Source organism: Oncorhynchus mykiss, unplaced genomic scaffold, assembly GCF_013265735.2.
Source record: "Oncorhynchus mykiss isolate Arlee unplaced genomic scaffold, USDA_OmykA_1.1 un_scaffold_119, whole genome shotgun sequence".
Taxonomy (NCBI): Eukaryota; Metazoa; Chordata; class Actinopteri; order Salmoniformes; family Salmonidae; genus Oncorhynchus; species Oncorhynchus mykiss.
In genome coordinates this window covers 1,498,931-1,521,208 of record NW_023493660.1, presented here as the reverse complement: position 1 = coordinate 1,521,208, position 22,278 = coordinate 1,498,931, and the positions used below count along the sequence as shown (strand labels likewise).

The 22,278-nt window shown below is 47.4% G+C and overlaps 1 protein-coding gene across 7 annotated transcripts in view; it reads left to right on the top strand.

Annotated features, from left to right (window-relative positions):
- The window catches only part of LOC110511642 (exocyst complex component 6), a 127,747-nt gene that overhangs the window by 95,321 nt on the left and 10,148 nt on the right, over positions 1-22,278 (top strand). For all 7 annotated transcript variants that reach the window (XM_036972091.1, XM_036972090.1, XM_036972094.1 and 4 more), the window contains 2 exons: positions 4,927-5,068; positions 12,382-12,455. In XM_036972091.1, coding sequence (XP_036827986.1) covers positions 4,927-5,068; positions 12,382-12,455 — 216 coding nt within the window. The remainder of the gene's footprint in view (positions 1-4,926; positions 5,069-12,381; positions 12,456-22,278) is intronic.

The window sequence follows — 22,278 nt, the reverse complement described above, 5'->3', positions numbered from 1 at the left end:
TTCTCTATAGTAGTGATGTGGGAATCTGTTCCCTATAGTAGGGATGTGGGAATCTGTTCCCTATAGTAGGGATGTGGGAATCTGTTCCCTATAGTAGGATGTGGGAATCTGTTCCCTATAGTAGGGATGTGGGAATCTGTTCCCTATAGTAGGGATGTGGGAATCTGATCCCTATAGTAGTGATGTGGGAATCTGTTCCCTATAGTAGTGATGTGGGAATCTGTTCCCTATAGTAGTGATGTGGGAATATGTTCCCTATAGTAGGGATGTGGGAATCTGTTCCCTATAGTAGTGATGTGGGAATCTGTTCCCTATAGTAGTGATGTGGGAATCTGTTCCCTATAGTAGTGATGTGGGAATCTACTCCCTATAGTAGTGATGTGGGAATCTGTTCCCTATAGTAGGGATGTGGGAATCTGTTCCCTATAGTAGTGATGTGGGAATCTACTCCCTATAGTAGGGATGTGGGAATCTGTTCTCTATAGTAGTGATGTGGGAATCTGTTCCCTATAGTAGTGATGTGGGAATCTACTCCCTATAGTAGGGATGTGGGAATCTGTTCTCTATAGTAGTGATGTGGGAATCTGTTCCCTATAGTAGTGATGTGGGAATCTGTTCCCTATAGTAGGGATGTGGGAATCTGTTCCCTATAGTAGGATGTGGGAATCTGTTCCCTATAGTAGGGATGTGGGAATCTGTTCCCTATAGTAGGGATGTGGGAATCTGTTCCCTATAGTAGGGATGTGGGAATCTGTTCCCTATAGTAGGGATGTGGGAATCTATACTCTTACCTATCGCAATATTATATTGATATTTGACTCCCAAGTATATATATATTTTGCTGCTGTAGGTAGCGTTAGCTAGCGCTAGTCAGCTGTACCTGCGCCAAAACTCCTGTATTTTTCATCCTATAGCTTGTTGTCATCATTTGACCAGGGCCTATGGGGTATAGGGGTATCATTTGACCCGGGCCTATAGGGTGCCATTTGACCAGGGCCTATGGGGTACCATTTGACCAGGGCCTATGGGGTATAGGGGTACCATTTGACCAGGGCCTATGGGGTGTAGGGTACCATTTGACCAGGGCCTATGGGGTATAGGGTTACCATTTGACCAGGGCCTATGGGGTATATGGTTACCATTTGACCAGGGCCTATGAGGTATAGGGGTACCATTTGGAGATGCACACGTTGCTCTCTGACTGTTGGGATGGTTGTTAGAGGTCTGTTCTGGCAGCTCTTTAAGCATCAGAAGAGCCACCTTTAGGTCCCTTGCCTTTCTTTACCAGCCTGGGATCCCTGTCTATAGGGTTGGAAGATTCACTTAACTTTCACCAAATTCACAGGGTTTCCAGAAATACCAGTTAGAAATAAGCAGGAAACCTGGGAATTTCAGGAAAGCTAACTGAAAACCTGGGAAACATGTCCAACTCTAGACTGGTCCCAGATCTGTTTGTGACAGTGACCATAAAGTACCAAGACATCACAAACAGATCTGGGACCAGTCTAATCAACGCCACCTTCATCAACAGATCTGGGACCAGTCTAATCAACAGATCTGGGACCAGTCTAATCAACAGACCCGGGACCAGTCTAATCAACACCACCTTCACAAACAGATATGGGACCAGTCTAATCAACAGACCTGGGACCAGTCTAATCAACAGACCTGGGACCAGTCTAATCAATGCCACCTTCACAGACAGATCTGGGAGCAGTCTAATCAACAGACATGGGACCAGTCTAATCAACAGACCTGGGACCAGTCTAATCAACAGACCTGGGACCAGTCTAATCAACAGACCTGGGACCAGTCTAATCAACAGACCTGGGACCAGTCTAATCAACAGACCTGGGACCAGTCTAATCAACACCACCTTCACAAACAGATCTGGGACCAGTCTAATCAACAGACCTGGGACCAGTCTAATCAACACCACCTTCACAAACAGATCTGGGACCAGTCTAATCAACAGACCTGGGACCAGTCTAATCAACACCACCTTCACAAACAGATCTGGGACCAGTCTAATCAACAGATATGGGACCAGTCTAATCAACACCACCTTCACAAACAGATCTGGGACCAGTCTAATTAACAGATCTGGGACCAGTCTAATTAACAGACCTGGGACCAGTCTAATCAACAGACCTTCATGGAGGAGTTAGAACTACGAGTTATTACTGAGATTATATCTGCAGTGGATTCCATCATTGGAACTAAAATATCCCATAATAAACCTGTGATTCCTGATTCCCGTGGCAATCTACAGATCACAGGGATGTCCATGTACAGAGGTCTCCTCTAGTTTTGATTTGACATTTTCTAGGACATTGGTTTTGGTTTTCCTATGGGGACTTGGGCATTGTTTTTTTTTTATTTTAATTTTTTTATTTCACCTTTATTTAACCAGGTAGGCTAGTTGAGAACAAGTTCTCATTTGCAACTGCGACCTGGCCAAGATAAGGCATAGCAGTGTGAACAGACAACACAGAGTTACACATGGAGTAAACAATTAACAAGTCAATAACACAGTAGAAAAAAAGGGGAGTCTATATATACATTGTGTGCAAAAGGCATGAGGTAGGCAAATAATTACAATTATGCAGATTAACACTGGAGTGATAAATGATCAGATGGTTATGTACAGGTAGAGATATTGGTGTGCAAAAGAGCAGAAAAATAAAAATAAATAAATAAAAACAGTATGGGGATGAGGTAGGTGAAAATGGGTGGGCTATTTACCAATAGACTATGTACAGCTGCAGCGATCGGTTAGCTGCTCAGATAGCAGATGTTTGAAGTTGGTGAGGGAGATAAAAGTCTCCAACTTCAGCGATTTTTGCAATTCGTTCCAGTCACAGGCAGCAGAGAACTGGAACGAAAGGCGGCCAAATGAGGTGTTGGCTTTAGGGATGATCAGTGAGATACACCTGCTGGAGCGCGTGCTACGGATGGGTGTTGCCATCGTAACCAGTGAACTGAGATAAGGCGGAGCTTTACCTAGCATGGACTTGTAGATGACCTGGAGCCAGTGGGTCTGGCGACGAATATGTAGCGAGGGCCAGCCGACTAGAGCATACAAGTCGCAGTGGTGGGTGGTATAAGGTGCTTTAGTGACAAAACGGATGGCACTGTGATAAACTGCATCCAGTTTGCTGAGTAGAGTGTTGGAAGCAATTTTGTAGATGACGTCGCCGAAGTCGAGGATCGGTAGGATAGTCAGTTTTACTAGGGTAAGTTTGGCGGCGTGAGTGAAGGAGGCTTTGTTGCGGAATAGAAAGCCGACTCTTGATTTGATTTTCGATTGGAGATGTTTGATATGGGTCTGGAAGGAGAGTTTAGAGTCTAGCCAGACACCTAGGTACTTATAGATGTCCACATATTCAAGGTCGGAACCATCCAGGGTGGTGATGCTGGTCAGGCGTGCGGGTGCAGGCAGCGAACGGTTGAAAAGCATGCATTTGGTTTTACTAGCGTTTAAGAGCAGTTGGAGGCCACGGAAGGAGTGCTGTATGGCATTGAAGCTCGTTTGGAGGTTAGATAGCACAGTGTCCAAGGACGGGCCGGAAGTATATAGAATGGTGTCGTCTGCGTAGAGGTGGATCAGGGAATCGCCCGCAGCATGAGAAACATCATTGATATATACAGAGAAAAGAGTCGGCCCGAGAATTGAACCCTGTGGCACCCCCATAGAGACTGCCAGAGGACCGGACAGCATGCCCTCCGATTTGACACACTGAACTCTGTCTGCAAAGTAATTGGTGAACCAGGCAAGGCAGTCATCCGAAAAACCGAGGCTACTGAGTCTGCCGATAAGAATACGGTGATTGACAGAGTCGAAAGCCTTGGCAAGGTCTATGAAGACGGCTGCACAGTACTGTCTTTTATCGATGGCGGTTATGATATCGTTTAGTACCTTGAGCGTGGCTGAGGTACACCCGTGACCGGCTCGGAAACCAGATTGCACAGCGGAGAAGGTACGGTGGGATTCAAGATGGTCAGTGACCTGTTTGTTGACTTGGCTTTCGAAGACCTTAGATAGGCAGGGCAGGATGGATATAGGTCTGTAACAGTTGTATAGGGTAGTCTGAAGCACATTGAAGAGATGAGAGTGGAATGGTGTCTTGGACAGCATGGACCACCACACAGTCCAACCCGTGTATCTCTGCTGCTCTCCATCAGCATTCAGCATGATACAGCCCGGTGTAGCACTAACCATTCTTAGTGCATGATGTCTCTCCGTGCTCTGTTGGTCTGGTCTGGATATGATCGTTTTTCCCCTCCCTCTACAACCTCACAACCCTGTTCATTTGAATCCATCATTCTGTTTTCTCATCTGTGTTGTTCTTCTGCCTGCATGTTTTATCCATGTTCAGAGTCGTTATGTAACCTGCTGTCTAGAGAACATGGGCCAGCAGCCCACAGTAATCAATTCACAGTAATCAATTCCAAATCCTCAGGTATGATAGAGGAAGCTTTGACTAAATCTGTACTCCCATATTCTATTGACACAGATTGTCCAGACTCAAGCTGACATTTACCCTCCCCTCCCTTTTATCTCTCGGTCTCCTCTCTCTCTCTCTCTGTCTCTGTCTCTGTCTCTCTCTCTCTCTCTCTGTCTCTGTCTCTGTCTCTCTCTCTCTCTGTCTCTCTGTCTCTCTCTCTCTCTGTCTCTCTCTGTCTCTCTGTCTCTCTGTCTCTCTGTCTCTCTGTCTCTCTCTCTCTCTGTCTCTCTGTCTCTCTGTCTCTCCCCTTTCTCTCTTTCCCCTCTCTCTTTCCTTTCCCTCTCTCTTTCCTCTCCCTCCCTTGCCCCCTCTCTCTCCCTCTCTCTCCCTCGCTCTCTCTCTGTCTCTCTCCCTCTCTCTCCCTCTCCCCCTCTCCCTCTCCCTCTCCCTCCCTCTCCACCTCTCTGTTCTCCTGCAGGGTAAAGTGGCCCAGACAGCCTGTATGTCAGCGTGTAAGCACTTGTCCACGTCCCTGATGCAGATGGTGTTGGACAGCGAGCTGAAACAGATCAGTATGGGAGCCGTTCAGCAGTTCAACCTGGACGTCATACAGTGTGAATGTAAGTGGACTTAATGGGAGTTTAGCCATGCAGTGTGAATACACACACAACTCTATCATCCCCATGGAAACGGTCAGGGAGAGGGCTTTAATCATGGAGGGGTACAGTAGATGTCAGTGTGAATACACACACAACTCTATCATCCCCATGGAAACGGTCAGGGAGAGGGCTTTAATCATGGAGGGGTACAGTAGATATCAGTGTGAATACACACACAACTCTATTATCCCCATGGAAACGGTCAGGGAGAGGGCTTTAATCATGGAGGGGTACAGTAGATATCAGTGTGAATACACACACAACTCCCTATCATCCCCATGGAAACGGTCAGGGAGAGGGCTTTAATCATGGAGGGGTACAGTAGATTGATTGACAATACACACAACTCTCTATCATCCCCATGGAAACGGCAAGGGAGAGGGCTTTAATCATGGAGGGGTACGGTAGATGTCAGTGTGATTGATTGACAATACACACACAACTCTCTATCATCCCCATGGAAACGGCAAGGGAGAGGGCTTTAATCATGGAGGGGTACAGTAGATGTCAGTGTGAATGATTGACAATACACACACAACTCTCTATCATCCCCATGGAAACGGTCAGGGAGAGGGCTTTAATCATGGAGGGGTACAGTAGATGTCAGTGTGAATGATTGACAATACACACACAACTCTCTATCATCCCCATGGAAACGGTCAGGGAGAGGGCTTTAATCGTGGAGGGGTACAGTAGATGTCAGTGTGAATGATTGACAATACACACACAACTCCCTATCATCCCCATGGAAACGGCCAGGGAGAGGGCTTTAATCGTAAAGGGGTACAGTAGATGTCGAGGGGCTATTAGATAGAGGAAGAGTTGAGCCTAATGCTGGCTACATCCCTAATGGCACCCTATTCCCTATATAGTGCACTACTTTATACTACAGCCCTATTCCCTATATAGTGCACTACTTTATACTAGAGCCCTATTCCCTATATAGTGCACTACTTTATACTACAGCTCTATTCCCTATATAGTGCACTACTTTATACTACAGCTCTATTCCCTATATAGTGCACTACTTTATACTACAGCCCTATTCCCTATATAGTGCACTACTTTACACTACAGCCCTATTCCCTATATAGTGCACTACTTTACACTACAGCCCTATTCCCTATATAGTGCACTACTTTACACTACAGCCCTATTCCCTATATAGTGCACTACTTTACACTACAGCCCTATTCCCTATATAGTGCACTACTTTATACTACAGCCCTATTCCCTATATAGTACATTACTTTATACTACAGCCCTATTCCCTATATATAGTGCACTACTTTATTCCACAGCTCTATTCCCTATATAGTGCACTACTTTATACTACAGCCCTATTCCCTATATAGTGCACTACTTTATACAACAGCCCTATTCCCTATATAGTGCACTACTCTATACTACAGCCCTATTCCCTATATAGTGCACTACTTTACACTACAGCCCTATTCCCTATATAGTGCACTACTTTATACTACAGCCCTATTCCCTATATAGTGCACTACTCTATACTACAGCCCTATTCCCTATATAGTGCACTACTTTATACTACAGCTTTATTCCCTATATAGTGCACTACTCTATACTACAGCCCTATTCCCTATATAGTGCACTACTCTATACTACTATTCCCTATATAGTGCACTACTTTATACTACAGCCCTATTCCCTATATAGTACACTACTTTATACTACAGCCCTATTCCCTATATAGTACACTACTCTATACTACAGCCCTATTCCCTATATAGTGCACTACTCTATACTACTATTCCCTATATAGTACACTACTCTATACTACTATTCCCTATATAGTGCACTACTTTATACTACAGCCCTATTCCCTATATAGTGCACTACTTTATACAACAGCACTATTCCCTATATAGTGCACTACTTTATACTACAGCCCTATTCCCTATATAGTGCACTACAGCCCTATTCCCTATATAGTGCACTACTCTATACTACAGCCCTATTCCCTATATAGTGCACTACTTTATACAACAGCCCTATTCCCTATATAGTGCACTACTTTATACAACAGCCCTATTCCCTATATAGTGCACTACTCTATACTACAGCCCTATTCCCTATATAGTACACTACTCTATACTACAGCCCTATTCCCTATATAGTGCACTACTTTATGCTACAGCCCTATTCCCTATATAGTGCACTACTCTATACTACAGCCCTATTCCCTACATAGTACACTACTCTATACTACAGCCCTATTCCCTATATAGTACACTACTCTATACTACAGCCCTATTCCCTATATAGTGCACTACTTTATACTATAGCTTTATTCCCTATGTAGTGCACTACTCTATACTACAGCCCTATTCCCTATATAGTGCACTACTCTATACTACAGCCCTATTCCCTATATAGTGCACTACTCTATACTACAGCCCTATTCCCTATATAGTGCACTAATTTTGACCAGGGCCCATAGGTAATAGCGTTAAGGGTAGTTCAGCCTAATAATGTTTGAACAATAGGGATTGGAGCTTCAGAAATGTCCTGGGTCTGTCCTAAACGCCACCCTATTCCTTTTATAGTGCACTACATTTAAAACGTAGCCAGAAGCAGTGCACAATGAAGGGAAATGGAGTACAATTTGGGACACGGACTCTGCCCTCAGAATGCCCTCCGCTAAACGGCTGTGACAGAGCAGAGATGACTCCTGTCTCTCACACACACACACACACACACACACACACACACACACACACACCCACCCGCAAGCATAAGACACCCCTCTAGGAATCCAGTCAGTTGGCTCCTCCCAGGTAATCCTCCTGCTGTTAGTCAGAGTGGTGACCTATGCTCTAGCCTCTCCCTTGTCACTCCGAATGCATCGCAAATAGCACCCTATTCCCTACATAGTGCACTACTGTCGGCCAGAGCCCTGTGGGCCCTGTAAAGGGGATAGGGTCCCATTTGGAACACATCCCCCTACCCTCAAAACGAACTCTGCTGAACAGCTGTGTTGTGACAAATATTTCCTCGTACTTACCTGGAAGATATTTTCCTACAGAGCAGATCACAGTCTTCAGGTGTGTCACGGTCAAGTCTCTTAGTGTGTCGCGGTCAAGTCTCTTAGTGTGTCGCGGTCAAGTCTCTTAGTGTGTCACGGTCAAGTCTCTTAGTGTGTCGCGGTCCAGTCTCTTAGTGTGTCGCGGTCAAGTCTCTTAGTGTGTCGCGGTCAAGTCTCTTAGTGTGTCGCGGTCAAGTCTCTTAGTGTGTCACGGTCAAGTCTCTTAGTGTGTCACGGTCAAGTCTCTTAGTGTGTCACGGTCAAGTCTCTTAGTGTGTCACGGTCAAGTCTCTTAGTGTGTCACGGTCAAGTCTCTTAGTGTGTCACGGTCAAGTCTCTTAGTGTGTCGCGGTCAAGTCTCTTAGTGTGTCACGGTCAAGTCTCTTAGTGTGTCACGGTCAAGTCTCTTAGTGTGTCACGGTCAAGTCTCTTAGTGTGTCACGGTCAAGTCTCTTAGTGTGTCACGGTCAAGTCTCTTAGTGTGTCACGGTCAAGTCTCTTAGTGTGTCATGGTCAAGTCTCTTAGTGTGTCACGGTCAAGTCTCTTAGTGTGTCACGGTCAAGTCTCTTAGTGTGTCGCGGTCAAGTCACTTAGTGTGTCACGGTCAAGTCTCTTAGTGTGTCGCGGTCAAGTCTCTTAGTGTGTCACGGTCAAGTCTCTTAGTGTGTCACGGTCAAGTCTCTTAGTGTGTCGCGGTCAAGTCTCTTAGTGTGTCGCGGTCAAGTCTCTTAGTGTGTCGCGGTCAAGTCTCTTAGTGTGTCGCGGTCAAGTCTCTTAGTGTGTCGCGGTCAAGTCACTTAGTGTGTCGCGGTCAAGTCTCTTAGTGTGTCGCGGTCAAGTCTCTTAGTGTGTCGCGGTCAAGTCTCTTAGTGTGTCGCGGTCAAGTCTCTTAGTGTGTCGCGGTCAAGTCTCTTAGTGTGTCGCGGTCAAGTCTCTTAGTGTGTCGCGGTCAAGTCCCTTAGTGTGTCGCGGTCAAGTCTCTTAGTGTGTCGCGGTCAAGTCGCTTAGTGTGTCGCGGTCATGTCTCTTAGTGTGTCGCGGTCAAGTCTCTTAGTGTGTCACGGTCAAGTCTCTTAGTGTGTCACGGTCAAGTCTCTTGGTGTGTCGCGGTCAAGTCACTTAGTGTGTCACGGTCAAGTCTCTTAGTGTGTCACGGTCAAGTCTCTTAGTGTGTCGTGGTCAAGTCTCTTAGTGTGTCGCGGTCAAGTCGCTTAGTGTGTCGCGGTCAAGTCGCTTAGTGTTTCGCGGTATACCAGCACCACAGTAATATATCAACCTCTTGATACTTATGATACCAACATTTCAGAATACCCTGGTACTGTTTTATATGATACCAACATTTCAGAATAACCTGGTACTGTTTTATATGATACCAACATTTCAGAATACCCTGGTACTGTTTTATATGATACCAACATTTCAGAATAACCTGGTACTGTTTTATATGATACCAACATTTCAGAATACCCTGGTACTGTTTTATATGATACCAACATTTCAGAATACCCTGGTACTGTTTTATATGATACCAACATTTCAGAATACCCTGGTACTGTTTTATATGATACCAACATTTCAGAATACCCTGGTAGTGTTTTATATGATACTACCAAGCTCCTGTTATTAAGTCAGTTTTGTTAATAAATTCACTAAAATGGTTTAAGCAAAAACCAGTCCCATAATGACCACTTCACCTTTCAGCCATCACTCACCTTCCAGCCATCACTCACCTTCCAGCCATCACTCACCTTCCAGCCATCACTCACCTTCCAGCCATCACTCACCTTCCAGCCATCACTCACCTTTCAGCTATCACTCACCTTCCAGCCATCACTCACAGCTGTAATCAGCCAGCCGCATCACCTTCCAGCCATCACTCACCTTCCAGCCATCACTCACCTTCCAGCCATCACTCACCCTCCAGCCATCACTCACAGCTGTAATCAGCCAGCCACATCACCTTCCAGCCATCACTCAGGTTCTCTGTCTACTCTTCCTGCACATCTATTCGTCCATCATGTAGAAGAGGTTTTACTACCTGACCTCCTCAGCACTGTGTTGACCCCAGTAGTCTGACTGTAAACTCCCTGACCTCCTCAGCTCTGTGTTGACCCCAGTAGTCTGACTGTAAACTCCCTGACCTCCTCAGCACTGTGTTGACCGCAGTAGTCTGACTGTAAACTCCCTGACCTCCTCAGCACTGTGTTGACCCCAGTAGTCTGACTGTAAACTCCCTGACCTCCTCAGCACTGTGTTGACCCCAGTAGTCTGACTGTAAACTCCCTGACCTCTTCAGCTCTGTGTTGACCCCAGTAGTCTGACTGTAAACTCCCTGACCTCCTCAGCACTGTGTTGACCCCAGTAGTCTGACTGTAAACTCCCTGACCTCCTCAGCACTGTGTTGACCCCAGTAGTCTGACTGTAAACTCCCTGACCTCCTCAGCACTGTGTTGACCCCAGTAGTCTGACTGTAAACCCCATGTCCTTGTGTACAGTTCATATAAAGTCAATTGAAATAAATTCATTCGGCCCTAATCTATTGAATTCACATGACTGGGCAGGGGCGTAGCCATGGGTGAGCCTGAGAGAGCTTAGGCCCACCCACTGGGAGCCAGGTCCACCCAATCAGGAGTTTTTCAACACAGAATGGCTTTATAGACTGAAACACTCCTCACTTTCATCAGGTGTCTGGGTGGCATTCAAATTGCCATCGATAAAATGCAATTGTGTTCGTTGTCCGTAGCTTATGCCTGCCCATACCATAACCCCACCACCACCATGGGGCACTCTGTTCACAACGATGACACCAGCAAACCGATCGCCCACACAGCGTCATACGTGGTCTATGGTTGAGAGGCCGGTTGGACGTCCTGCCAAATTCTCTAAAACGATGTTGGAGGTGGCTTATGGTAGAGAAATTAACATTAAAATCTCTGGCAACAGCTCTGGTGGACATTCCTGCAGTCAGCATGCCATTTGCACGCTCCCTCAAAACTTGAGACATTTGTGGCATTGTGTTGTGTGCCAAAACTGCACATTTTAGAGTGGCCTTTCATTGTCCCCAGCACAAGGTGCACCTGTGTAATCATGATTTTAATCAGCTTCTTGATATGGCACATCTGTCAGGTGGATGGATTATCACGGCAAAGGAGAAATGCTCACAAACAGGGATGTGAAAGGGGCTACTGAGTGGCGCAGCAGTCTAGGGCGCTGCATCTCGGTGCTAGAGTCATCACCACAGACCCTGGTTCGATTCCAGACTGTATCACAACCGGCCGTGATTGGGAGTCTCATAGGGCAGCGCACAATTGGCCCAGCGTCGTTAGATGGTTAGCTTCTTCCAAAATCCATCATTTGCTTTGTATTCAGTGCCAGTATTACCGAATATCCCAGTACCAGCTTAGTGTCTCTGAAGGTCCAGCCTAGTGTCTCTGTAGGTCCAGCCGTGTGTCTCTGGAGGTCCAGCCTAGTGTCTCTGGAGGACCAGCCGTGTGTCTCTGAAGGACCAGCCTAGTGTCTCTGGAGGTCCAGCCTAGTGTCTCTGGAGGTCCGGCCTAGTGTCTCTGGAGGTCCAGCCGTGTGTCTCTGAAGGACCAGCCTAGTGTCTCTGGAGGTCCAGCTTAGTGTCTCTGAAGGACCAGCTTAGTGTCTCTGAAGGTCCGGCTTAGTGTCTCTGAAGGACCAGATATATATATGTGTGTAAATATCATTCAACCAGGCTTGGCTCGCTCCATAAGGGACTCACAATCACGGTCGGTTATGATACAGCCTGGATTCGAACCAGGGTGTTTGTAGTGACGCCTCAAGCACTGAGATGCAGTGCCAGGAGTCCCTGTGGGCCAGGGCTGTGATGGCTGTGTTCCTGTGTGTTTGTGTCTTGGCCTTGTACCTGGTGCTCCCCTGAGGCCCCTCAGGGCCCCTGATGCAGGGTGAACCAGAGTTCAGCTCCTGGGTTCAGCAGGCCGGTTCATATGTCTCTAAGGAATCTATTGACTTCTCATACGTAGAGTTCTCCAAGATATACGAGGTAGTTTAAGGTTTTTAGGTGATCATGCAGTGTTTTAACCTTAACTTGACTCTGTTTTGATTTCATTTATTCCCAGTGTAAAGCACTTTATATAAAGGTTGACTTATCCCCTGACAGAATAAATATAGTTTCTATAGGCTTATCAGTGACAGCAGGTGGTGATTGACTGTTCCTGTCTCCTCTCCCTGCTCCAGTGTTCGCCAGCTCAGAGCCTGTCCCAGGATTCCAGGGAGACACTTTACAGCTGGCATTCATCGACCTCCGACAGGTAAGCAGTATACCACTCATCCTACTGTTCCCCTGTTCTGTGACCCAACACGACCTCTCCTACAGCCGACTGATCCCCTGTTCTGTGACCCAACACAACCTCTCCTCTGACCCAACACAACCTTTCCTCTGACCCAACACAACCTCTCCTCTGACCCAACACAACCTTTCCTTTGACCCAACACAACTTATCCTCTGACCCAACACAACCTTTCCTCTGACCCAACACAACCTCTCCTCTGACCCAACACAACCTCTCCTCTGACCCAACACAACCTCTCCTCTGGCCAACTGTTCCCCGTCTCCTCTGACCTAACACGACCTCTCCTCTGACCCAACACAACCTCTCCTCTGACCCAACACAACCTCTCCTCTGACCCAACACAACCTCTCCTCTGACCCAACACAACCTCTCCTCTGACCCAACACAACCTCTCCTCTGACCCAACACAACCTCTCCTCTGACCCAACACAACTTCTCCTCTGACCCAACACAACCTCTCCTCTGACCCAACACAACCTCTCCTCTGACCCAACACAATCTCTCCTCTGGCCAACTGTTCCCCCTCTCCTCTGACCCAACACAAACTCTCCTCTGACCCAACACAACCTCTCCTCTGACCCAACACAACCTCTCCTCTGGCCAACTGTTCCCCCTGTCCTGTGACCCAACACAACCTCTCCTCTGGCCAACTGTTCCCCCTGTCCTGTGACCCAACACAACCTCTCCTCTGGCCAACTGTTCCCCCTGTCCTGTGACCCAACACAACCTCTCCTCTGGCCAACCGTTCCCCTGTCCTGTGACCCAACACAACCTCTCCTAAAGCCGGCTGTTCCCCTGTCCTGTGACCCAACACAACCTCTCCTACAGCCGACTGTTCCCCTGTCCTGTGACCCAACATGACCTCTCCTCTGACTAAATGTTCCCCTCTCCTCTGACCCAACACAACCTCTCCTACAGCCGACTGTTCCCCTGTCCTGTGACCCAACACGACCTCTCCTCTGGCCAACTGTTCCCCTCTCCTCTGACCCAACACAACCTCTCCTCTGGCCAACTGTTCCCCTGTCCTGTGACCCAACACGACCTCTCCTGTGAGCCAGTAGCACACTGTCCCCATAGGTCAGGATTAGCCTTACATTACCCTGACTCCAAGTCAATTGTTGTGGATCCATTAAGCCATTACCGGCTCTGCTAACAGCTCTTTCTTACTCTCTTAGTGTTGATGTGACCTGGTTAATCTGGGCCTCAGGTCAGGTCCAGTTATGGGTCAGGTTAGGTCTGGTGTTAGGTCTGGTGTTAGGTCTGGTGTTAGGCCTGGTGTTAGGCCTGGTGTTAGGCCTGGTGTTAGGCCTGGTGTTAGGCCTGGTGTTTGGCCTGGTGTTTGGTCTGGTGTTTGGTCTGGTGTTAGGTCTGGTGTTAGGTCTGGTGTTAGGTCTGGTGTTAGGTCTGGTGTTAGGTCTGGTGTTAGGTCTGGTGTTATGGGTCAGGTTAGGTCTGGTGTTAGGTCTGGTGTTAGGTCTGGTGTTAGGTCTGGTGTTAGGTCTGGTGTTAGGTCTGGTGTTAGGCCTGGTGTTAGGTCTGGTGTTAGGTCTGGTGTTAGGTCTGGTGTTAGGTCTGGTGTTAGGTCTGGTGTTAGGTCTGGTGTTAGGCCTGGTGTTAGGCCTGGTGTTAGGTCTGGTGTTAGGTCTGGTGTTTGGCCTGGTGTTAGGTCTGGTGTTAGGTCTGGTGTTAGGTCTGGTGTTAGGTCTGGTGTTAGGTCTGGTACAGCAGCTTGAGGAAGCTCCGTCACTTGAGCACCGATGCTGGTTTCCACTTTGTCTTCTATGATTCCACTATTAGTTTGTGTATCTTACCTTCTGCAAACATCTAGTTTGTCTTAGCAAGTTGTGGCTGAAATCAATTGTGTTAGCCAGCTAACATACTCATAAAGCACCCTGGGATCACTCACTACTCCTAAAGCACCCTGGGATAACTCACTACTCATAAAGCACCCTAGGATCACTCACTACTCATAAAGCACCCTAGGATCACTCACTACTCATTTAAACACACTGGGATCACTCACTACTCATAAAGCACCCTGGGATCACTCACTACTCATAAAGCACCCTGGGATCACTCACTACTCATAAAGCACCCTAGGATCACTCACTACTCATTTAAACACACTGGGATCACTCACTACTCATAAAGCACCCTGGGATCACTCACTACTCATAAAGCACCCTGGGATCACTCACTACTCATAAAGCACCCTAGGATCACTCACTACTCATTTAAACACACTGGGATCACTCACTACTCATAAAGCACCCTGGGATCACTCACTACTCATAAAGCACCCTGGGATCACTCACTACTCATAAAGCACCCTAGGATCACTCACTACTCATTTAAACACACTGGGATCACTCACTACTCATAAAGCACCCTAGGATCACTCACTACTCATAAAGCACCCTAGGATCACTCACTACTCATTTAAACACACTGGGATCACTCACTACTCATAAAGCACCCTAGGATCACTCACTACTCATAAAGCACCCTAGGATCACTCACTACTCATAAAGCACCCTAGGATCACTCACTACTCATTTAAACACACTGGGATCACTCACTACTCATAAAGCACCCTAGGATCACTCACTACTCATAAAGCACCCTAGGATCACTCACTACTCATTTAAACACACTGGGATCACTCACTACTCATAAAGCACCCTAGGATCACTCACTACTCATAAAGCACCCTAGGATCACTCACTACTCATAAAGCACCCTAGGATCACTCACTACTCATTGAAACACACTGGGATCACTCACTACTCATAAAACACCCTGGGATCACTCACTACTCATAAAGCACCCTGGGATCACTCACTACTCATAAAGCACCCTGGGATCACTCACTACTCATAAAGCACCCTAGGATCACTCACTACTCATAAAGCACCCTAGGATCACTCACTACTCATAAAGCACCCTAGGATCACTCACTACTCATTTAAACACACTGGGATCACTCACTACTCATACAGCACCCTAGGATCACTCACTACTCATAAAGCACCCTAGGATCACTCACTACTCATTTAAACACACTGGGATCACTCACTACTCATACAGCACCCTGGGATCACTCACTACTCATACAGCACCCTAGGATCACTCACTACTCATTTAAACACCCTGGGATCACTCACTACTCATAAAGCACCCTAGGATCACTCACTACTCATAAAGCACCCTAGGATCACTCACTACTCATAAAGCACCCTAGGATCACTCACTACTCATTTAAACACACTGGGATCACTCACTACTCATACAGCACCCTAGGATCACTCACTACTCATTTAAACACCCTGGGATCACTCACTACTCATAAAGCACCCTGGGATCACTCACTACTCATAAAACACCCTAGGATCACTCACTACTCATAAAGCACCCCAGGATCACTCACTACTCATAGAGCACCCTGGGATCACTCACTACTCATTTAAACACCCTGGGATCACTCACTACTCATAAAGCACCCTAGGATCACTCACTACTGATAGAGCACTCTGGGATCACTCACTACTCATTTAAACACCCTGGGATCACTCACTACTCATAAAGCACACTGGGGTCACTCACTACTCATAAAACACCCTGGGATCACTCACTACACATAAAACACCCTGGGATCACTCACTACTCATAAAGCACACTGGGGTCACTCACTACTCATAAAGCACACTGGGGTCACTCACTACTCATAAAGCACCCTGGGGTCACTCACTACTCATAAAGCACCCTGGGATCACTCACTACTCATAAAGCACCCTGGGGTCACTCACTACTCATAAATCACCCTGGGGTCACTCACTACTCATAAATCACCCTGGGATCACTCACTGTTAAAAATATTGTTATATATTTTGTCCATATCTCCCAGGTCTTCCACTCACTGAAGCGGCCCATTAGTAAAAGCCCATCACATTGGTCTATTACCATAGGAGCCTATCACATTGGTCTATTACCATAGGAGCCTATCACATTGGTCCATTACCATAGGAGCCTATCACATTGGTCTATTACCATAGGAGCCTATCACATTGGTCTATTACCATAGGAGCCTATCACATTGGTCTATTACCATAGGAGCCTATCACCATCTGAGCCTATCACATTGGTCTATTGCCATAGGAGCCTATCACATTGGTCTATTGCCATAGGAGCCTATCACATTGGTCTATTGCCATAGGAGTCTATCACATTGGTCTATTGCCATAGCAGCCTATCACATTGGTCTATTGCCATAGGAGCCTATCACATTGGTCTATTGCCATAGGAGCCTATCACATTGGTCTATTACCATAGGAGCCTATCACATTGGTCTATTACCATAGGAGCCTATCACCATAGGAGCCTATCACATTGCTCTATTGCCATAAAAGCCTATCACATTGGTCTATTGCCATAGGAGCCTATCACATTGGTCTATTGCCATAGCAGCCTATCACATTGGTCTATTGCCATAGGAGCCTATCACATTGGTCTATTGCCATAGGAGCCTATCACATTGGTCTATTGCCATAGCAGCCTATCACATTGGTCTATTACCATAGGAGCCTATCACATTGGTCTATTACCATAGGAGCCTATCACATTGGTCTATTACCATAGGAGCCTATCACCATAGGAGCCTATCACATTGGTCTATTGCCATAGGAGCCTATCACATTGGTCTATTGCCATAGGAGCCTATCACATTGGTCTATTGCCATAGGAGCCTATCACATTGGTCTATTGCCATAGGAGCCTATCACATTGGTCTATTGCCATAGCAGCCTATCACATTGGTCTATTGCCATAGGAGCCTATCACATTGGTCTATTGCCATAGGAGCCTATCACATTGGTCTATTGCCATAGGAGCCTATCACATTGGTCTATTGCCATAGCAGCCTATCACATTGGTCTATTGCCATAGGAGCCTATCACATTGGTCTATTGCCATAGGAGCCTATCACATTGGTCTATTACCATAGGAGCCTATCACATTGGTCTATTACCATAGGAGCCTATCACCATAGGAGCCTATCACATTGGTCAATTGCCATAGGAGCCTATCACATTGGTCTATTGCCATAGGAGCCTATCACATTGGTCTATTGCCATAGCAGCCTATCACATTGGTCTATTGCCATAGGAGCCTATCACATTGGTCTATTGCCATAGGAGCCTATCACATTGGTCTATTGCCATAGGAGCCTATCACATTGGTCTATTACCATAGGAGCCTATCACATTGGTCTGTTACCATAGGAGCATATCACATTGGTCTATTGCCATAGGAGCCTATCACATTGGTCTATTGCCATAGGAGCCTATCACATTGGTCTATTACCATAGGAGCATATCACATTGGTCTATTGCCATAGGAGCCTATCACATTGGTCTATTGCCATAGCAGCCTATCACATTGGTCTATTGCCATAGGAGCCTATCACATTGGTCTATTGCCATAGGAGCCTATCACATTGGTCTATTACCATAGGAGCCTATCACATTGGTCTGTTACCATAGGAGCCTATCACATTGGTCTGTTACCATAGGAGCCTATCACATTGGCCTATTATCATAGGAGCCTATCACATTGGCCTATTACCATAGGAGCCTATCAAAGTGGAAGGCTGTGTCCCGGGCCGCTGGTCAGCTTGATGAGTTTGTTTAGACCAGATCTGGTGCGTCTCTAGAGACCTCCTGTATCAGACCAGATCTGGTGCTTCTGTAGAGACCTCCTGTATCAGGACAGATCTGGTGCGTCTGTAGAGACCTCCTGTATCAGGCCAGATCTGGTGCGTCTGTAGAGACCTCCTGTATCAGGCCAGATCTGTCTTTAGGCCAGGGAGGGTTGACCTCAGATGAAGAGAGACACCCCAACGTCTCTCTGCTAATTACTGTGGGGCACTGATGGCAGCCTGCTTAGTTGGTGTTTTAAATATGAAAAATCTAAAAGATTAGTGAGGGGTTGGAGTCCCTAAAGGAGAATCCTCTAGGCCTGGTGACCTGTGGTGACCTGGAAGTTGAACCATAATGCATAGTGCATGTTACCGTTCATTCATTAACCAGGCAGGCATCATTCCACTGGACAAGATCATTGGATACAGTGAAGATGAGACCCTACAATCAGAAACACTTGTCTCTCAATATTCATTCTACCGCGCTCCACACTCTCATGCTCAGAGTTCATTCTCAGACCACGTTCTCTTGAGTACGTTCTTGTGAGGATGAGAGTGTGGAGAACACATAAAACCTTCAATTAGAGCAGCACTCCCCCTACTGTATTACCTCACGCTGAGCAGCACTCCCCCTACTGTATTACCTCACGCTGAGCAGCACTCCCCCTACTGTATTACCTCACGCTGAGCAGCACTCCCCCTACTGTATTACCTCACGCTGAGCAGCACTCCACCTACTGTATTACCTCACGCTGAGCAGCACTCCACCTACTGTATTACCTCACGCTGAGCAGCACTCCCCCTACTGTATTACCTCACACTCCCCCTACTGTATTACCTCATGCTGAGCAGCACTCCCCCTACTGTATTACCTCACACTCCCCCTACTGTATTACCTCATGCTGAGCAGCACTCCCCCTACTGTATTACCTCACGCTGAGCAGCACTCCCCCTACTGTATTACCTCACGCTGAGCAGCACTCCCCCTACTGTATTACCTCACGCTGAGCAGCACTCCCCCTACTGTATTACCTCACGCTGAGCAGCACTCCCCCTACTGTATTACCTCACGCTGAGCAGCACTCCCCCTACTGTATTACCTCACGCAGAGCAGCACTACCCCTACTGTATTACCTCACGCAGAGCAGCACTACCCCTACTGTATTACCTCACGCTGAGCAGCACTCCCCCTACTGTATTACCTCACCCTGAGCAGCACTCCCCCTACTGTATTACCTCATGCTGAGCAGCACTCCCCCTACTGTATTACCTCACGCTGAGCAGCACTCCCCCTACTGTATTACCTCACGCTGAGCAGCACTCCCCCTACTGTATTACCTCACGCTGAGCAGCACTCCCCCTACTGTATTACCTCACGCTGAGCAGCACTCCCCCTACTGTATTACCTCACTCAGAGCAGCACTCCCTCTATTTTTACTTCAAAATTATCAGCTAGATATGTGAATCGTAATAATCTAGCTAGCAAGCTAGTTTAACATGCAAAAATGACCTTATGCAAGGTAGATGTACATTTTTCGTGGGTAGCTAGCTAGCTGACAATTCTTCGTGGCTATCTGGCTAGCTAACAGTAATAGCTAGCCAGTTAGCCCTATTGACTTATTAATGGGTTGCGATTTACGGTACGTAGGCGGGTATAATGTTCAAATAATGTATTTATTAACGTATCAAGATAAAATATTGTAGTCAAGCAACATATGACATGTGAATAGGCAACATTTCATTCTGTAGTCGGACTGTATTTTCTCTCCCTTCAGCTCAAATGATGTCCTCCATTGATTTCAAGAAATGTCTCGTCATTTTCCTTTGACGCTTGACATTGATGGTTCAAAATATGTACAAACTGAGTACGCACTGTTTCTCACACACCACATGCACTCTTTCTCGATGTCTCTCTCTCTCTCCAGGGGATTAGTACCAGGTTTTCCTCGGCTGTGCTCCCTGCGGGGGGGAAGTGTTTCCAGGGGATTAGTACCAGGTTTTCCTCGGGGGAAAGCGTTGCCAGGGGATTAGTACCAGGTTTTCCTCGGGGGAAAGCGTTGCCAGGGGATTAGTACCAGGTTTTCCTCGGGGGAAAGTGTTTCCAGGGGATTAGTACCAGGTTTTCCTCGTGGGAAGTGTTTCCAGGGGATTAGTACCAGGTTTTCCTCGTGGGAAGTGTTTCCAGGGGATTAGTACCAGGTTTTCCTCGTGGGAAGTGTTTCCAGGGGATTAGTACCAGGTTTTCCTTGTGGGAAGTGTTTCCAGGGGATTAGTACCAGGTTTTCCTCGTGGGAAGTGTTTCCAGGGGATTAGTACCAGGTTTTCCTCGTGGGAAGTGTTTCCAGGGGATTAGTACCAGGTTTTCCTTGTGGGAAGTGTTTCCAGGGGATTAGTACCAGGTTTTCCTCGTGGGAAGTGTTTCCAGGGGATTAGTACCAGGTTGAATAACTTGTGGCTGGCTGAGAGTCAGAGCAGAGAACACTCTCCAGACAGTCATATCATATAACATCACTCGCAGCTAACGAGCCTCAGCAGCTCTGAGGTCCTGGGTTGGGATAGGGTTAAGGCTTCCCACCTGAAACAGGGGCCCGTACAGCAGGCGCCAGGTGAAGTCAGGTACCAGGTACTCACATCTTCTCTATGATCCTGGGCTAAGGTTAGGGTTATAAGGGGTCATTACAGGATTCCCAGTTGCTTCATGACAGCAGGTACAGACCTGAGGACATACTGGGGCTTCAGGATAGCAGGACAGCAGGTACAGACCTGAGGACATACTGGCGCTTCAGGACAGCAGGTACAGACCTGAGGACATACTGGGGCTTCAGTATAGCAGGACAGCAGGCACAGACCTGAGGACATACTGGGGCTTCGGGACAGCAGGTACAGACCTGAGGACATACTGGGGCTTCAGGACAGCGGGTACAGACCTGAGGACATACTGGGGCTTCAGGACAGCAGGTACAGACCTGAGGACATACTGGGGCTTCAGGACAGCAGGTACATACCTGAGGACGTACTGGGGCTTCAGGACAGCAGGTACAGGACCTGAGGACTTACTGGGGCTTCAGGACAGCAGCCCTGCTTTTTTTCTGTCAGCAGTCACTAGAGACCTAAGCAGTTCACATATGAAAAGACACCAAAACAGACATGCAGCTAACTGAGATCCTTCAATTCTACTCTGCTGATTGGGTCAGGGAGGGGAGAAGAGAACTGGGGAACAGTTTGGGATCCTTCCATTCTACTCTGATGGGAGCAGAGCAGGAGGGGTCCATTCTACTCTGATGGGAGCAGAGCAGGAGTGGTCCTTTCTACACTGATGGGAGCAGAGCAGGAGTGGTCCATTCTACTCTGATGGGAGCAGAGCAGGAGGGGTCCATTCTACTCTGATGGGAGCAGAGCAGGAGTGGTCCATTCTACTCTGATGGGAGCAGAGCAGGAGTGGTCCATTCTACTCTGATGGGAGCAGAGCAGGAGGGGTCCATTCTACTCTGATGGGAGCAGAGCAGGAGTGGTCCATTCTACTCTGATGGGAGCAGAGCAGGAGTGGTCCATTCTACTCTGATGGGAGCAGAGCAGGAGGGGTCCATTCTACTCTGATGGGAGCAGAGCAGGAGTGGTCCATTCTACTCTGATGGGAGCAGAGCAGGAGTGGTCCATTCTACTCTGATGGGAGCAGAGCAGGAGTGGTAAGCCTCTGGCTCTATAGACCCCTTCATAAAGACCACCAAGCAGCTTCCCAGTCCCCTGCCATTAGCATACACTGAGAGGGGCTTTCGGTCTTCACAGCATCAGTCTGTCTCCCAGCTCCTCTTCCTGTGAATGAGAGGTACTGGGTGTTGCAGAAGCCATGAAGTCACTTTATACGGTACTGCCTGACAGGGCTAGGGTTACTGGGGTAACCCCAACCCTAATCTCCTCTGTTAGGTAAAGTTTACTCTCTCCCGCTACTCACGTTTTGAAGTGCTGCGGCTCCTAAAAGTGATTCAACGCAGCAGCAGCCATCACACACTCCCTCTAGCCCTTAATGCCCCAGGTCTGTTGACTGAGAACACACTCCCTCTAGCCCTTAATGCCCGAGGTCTGTTGACT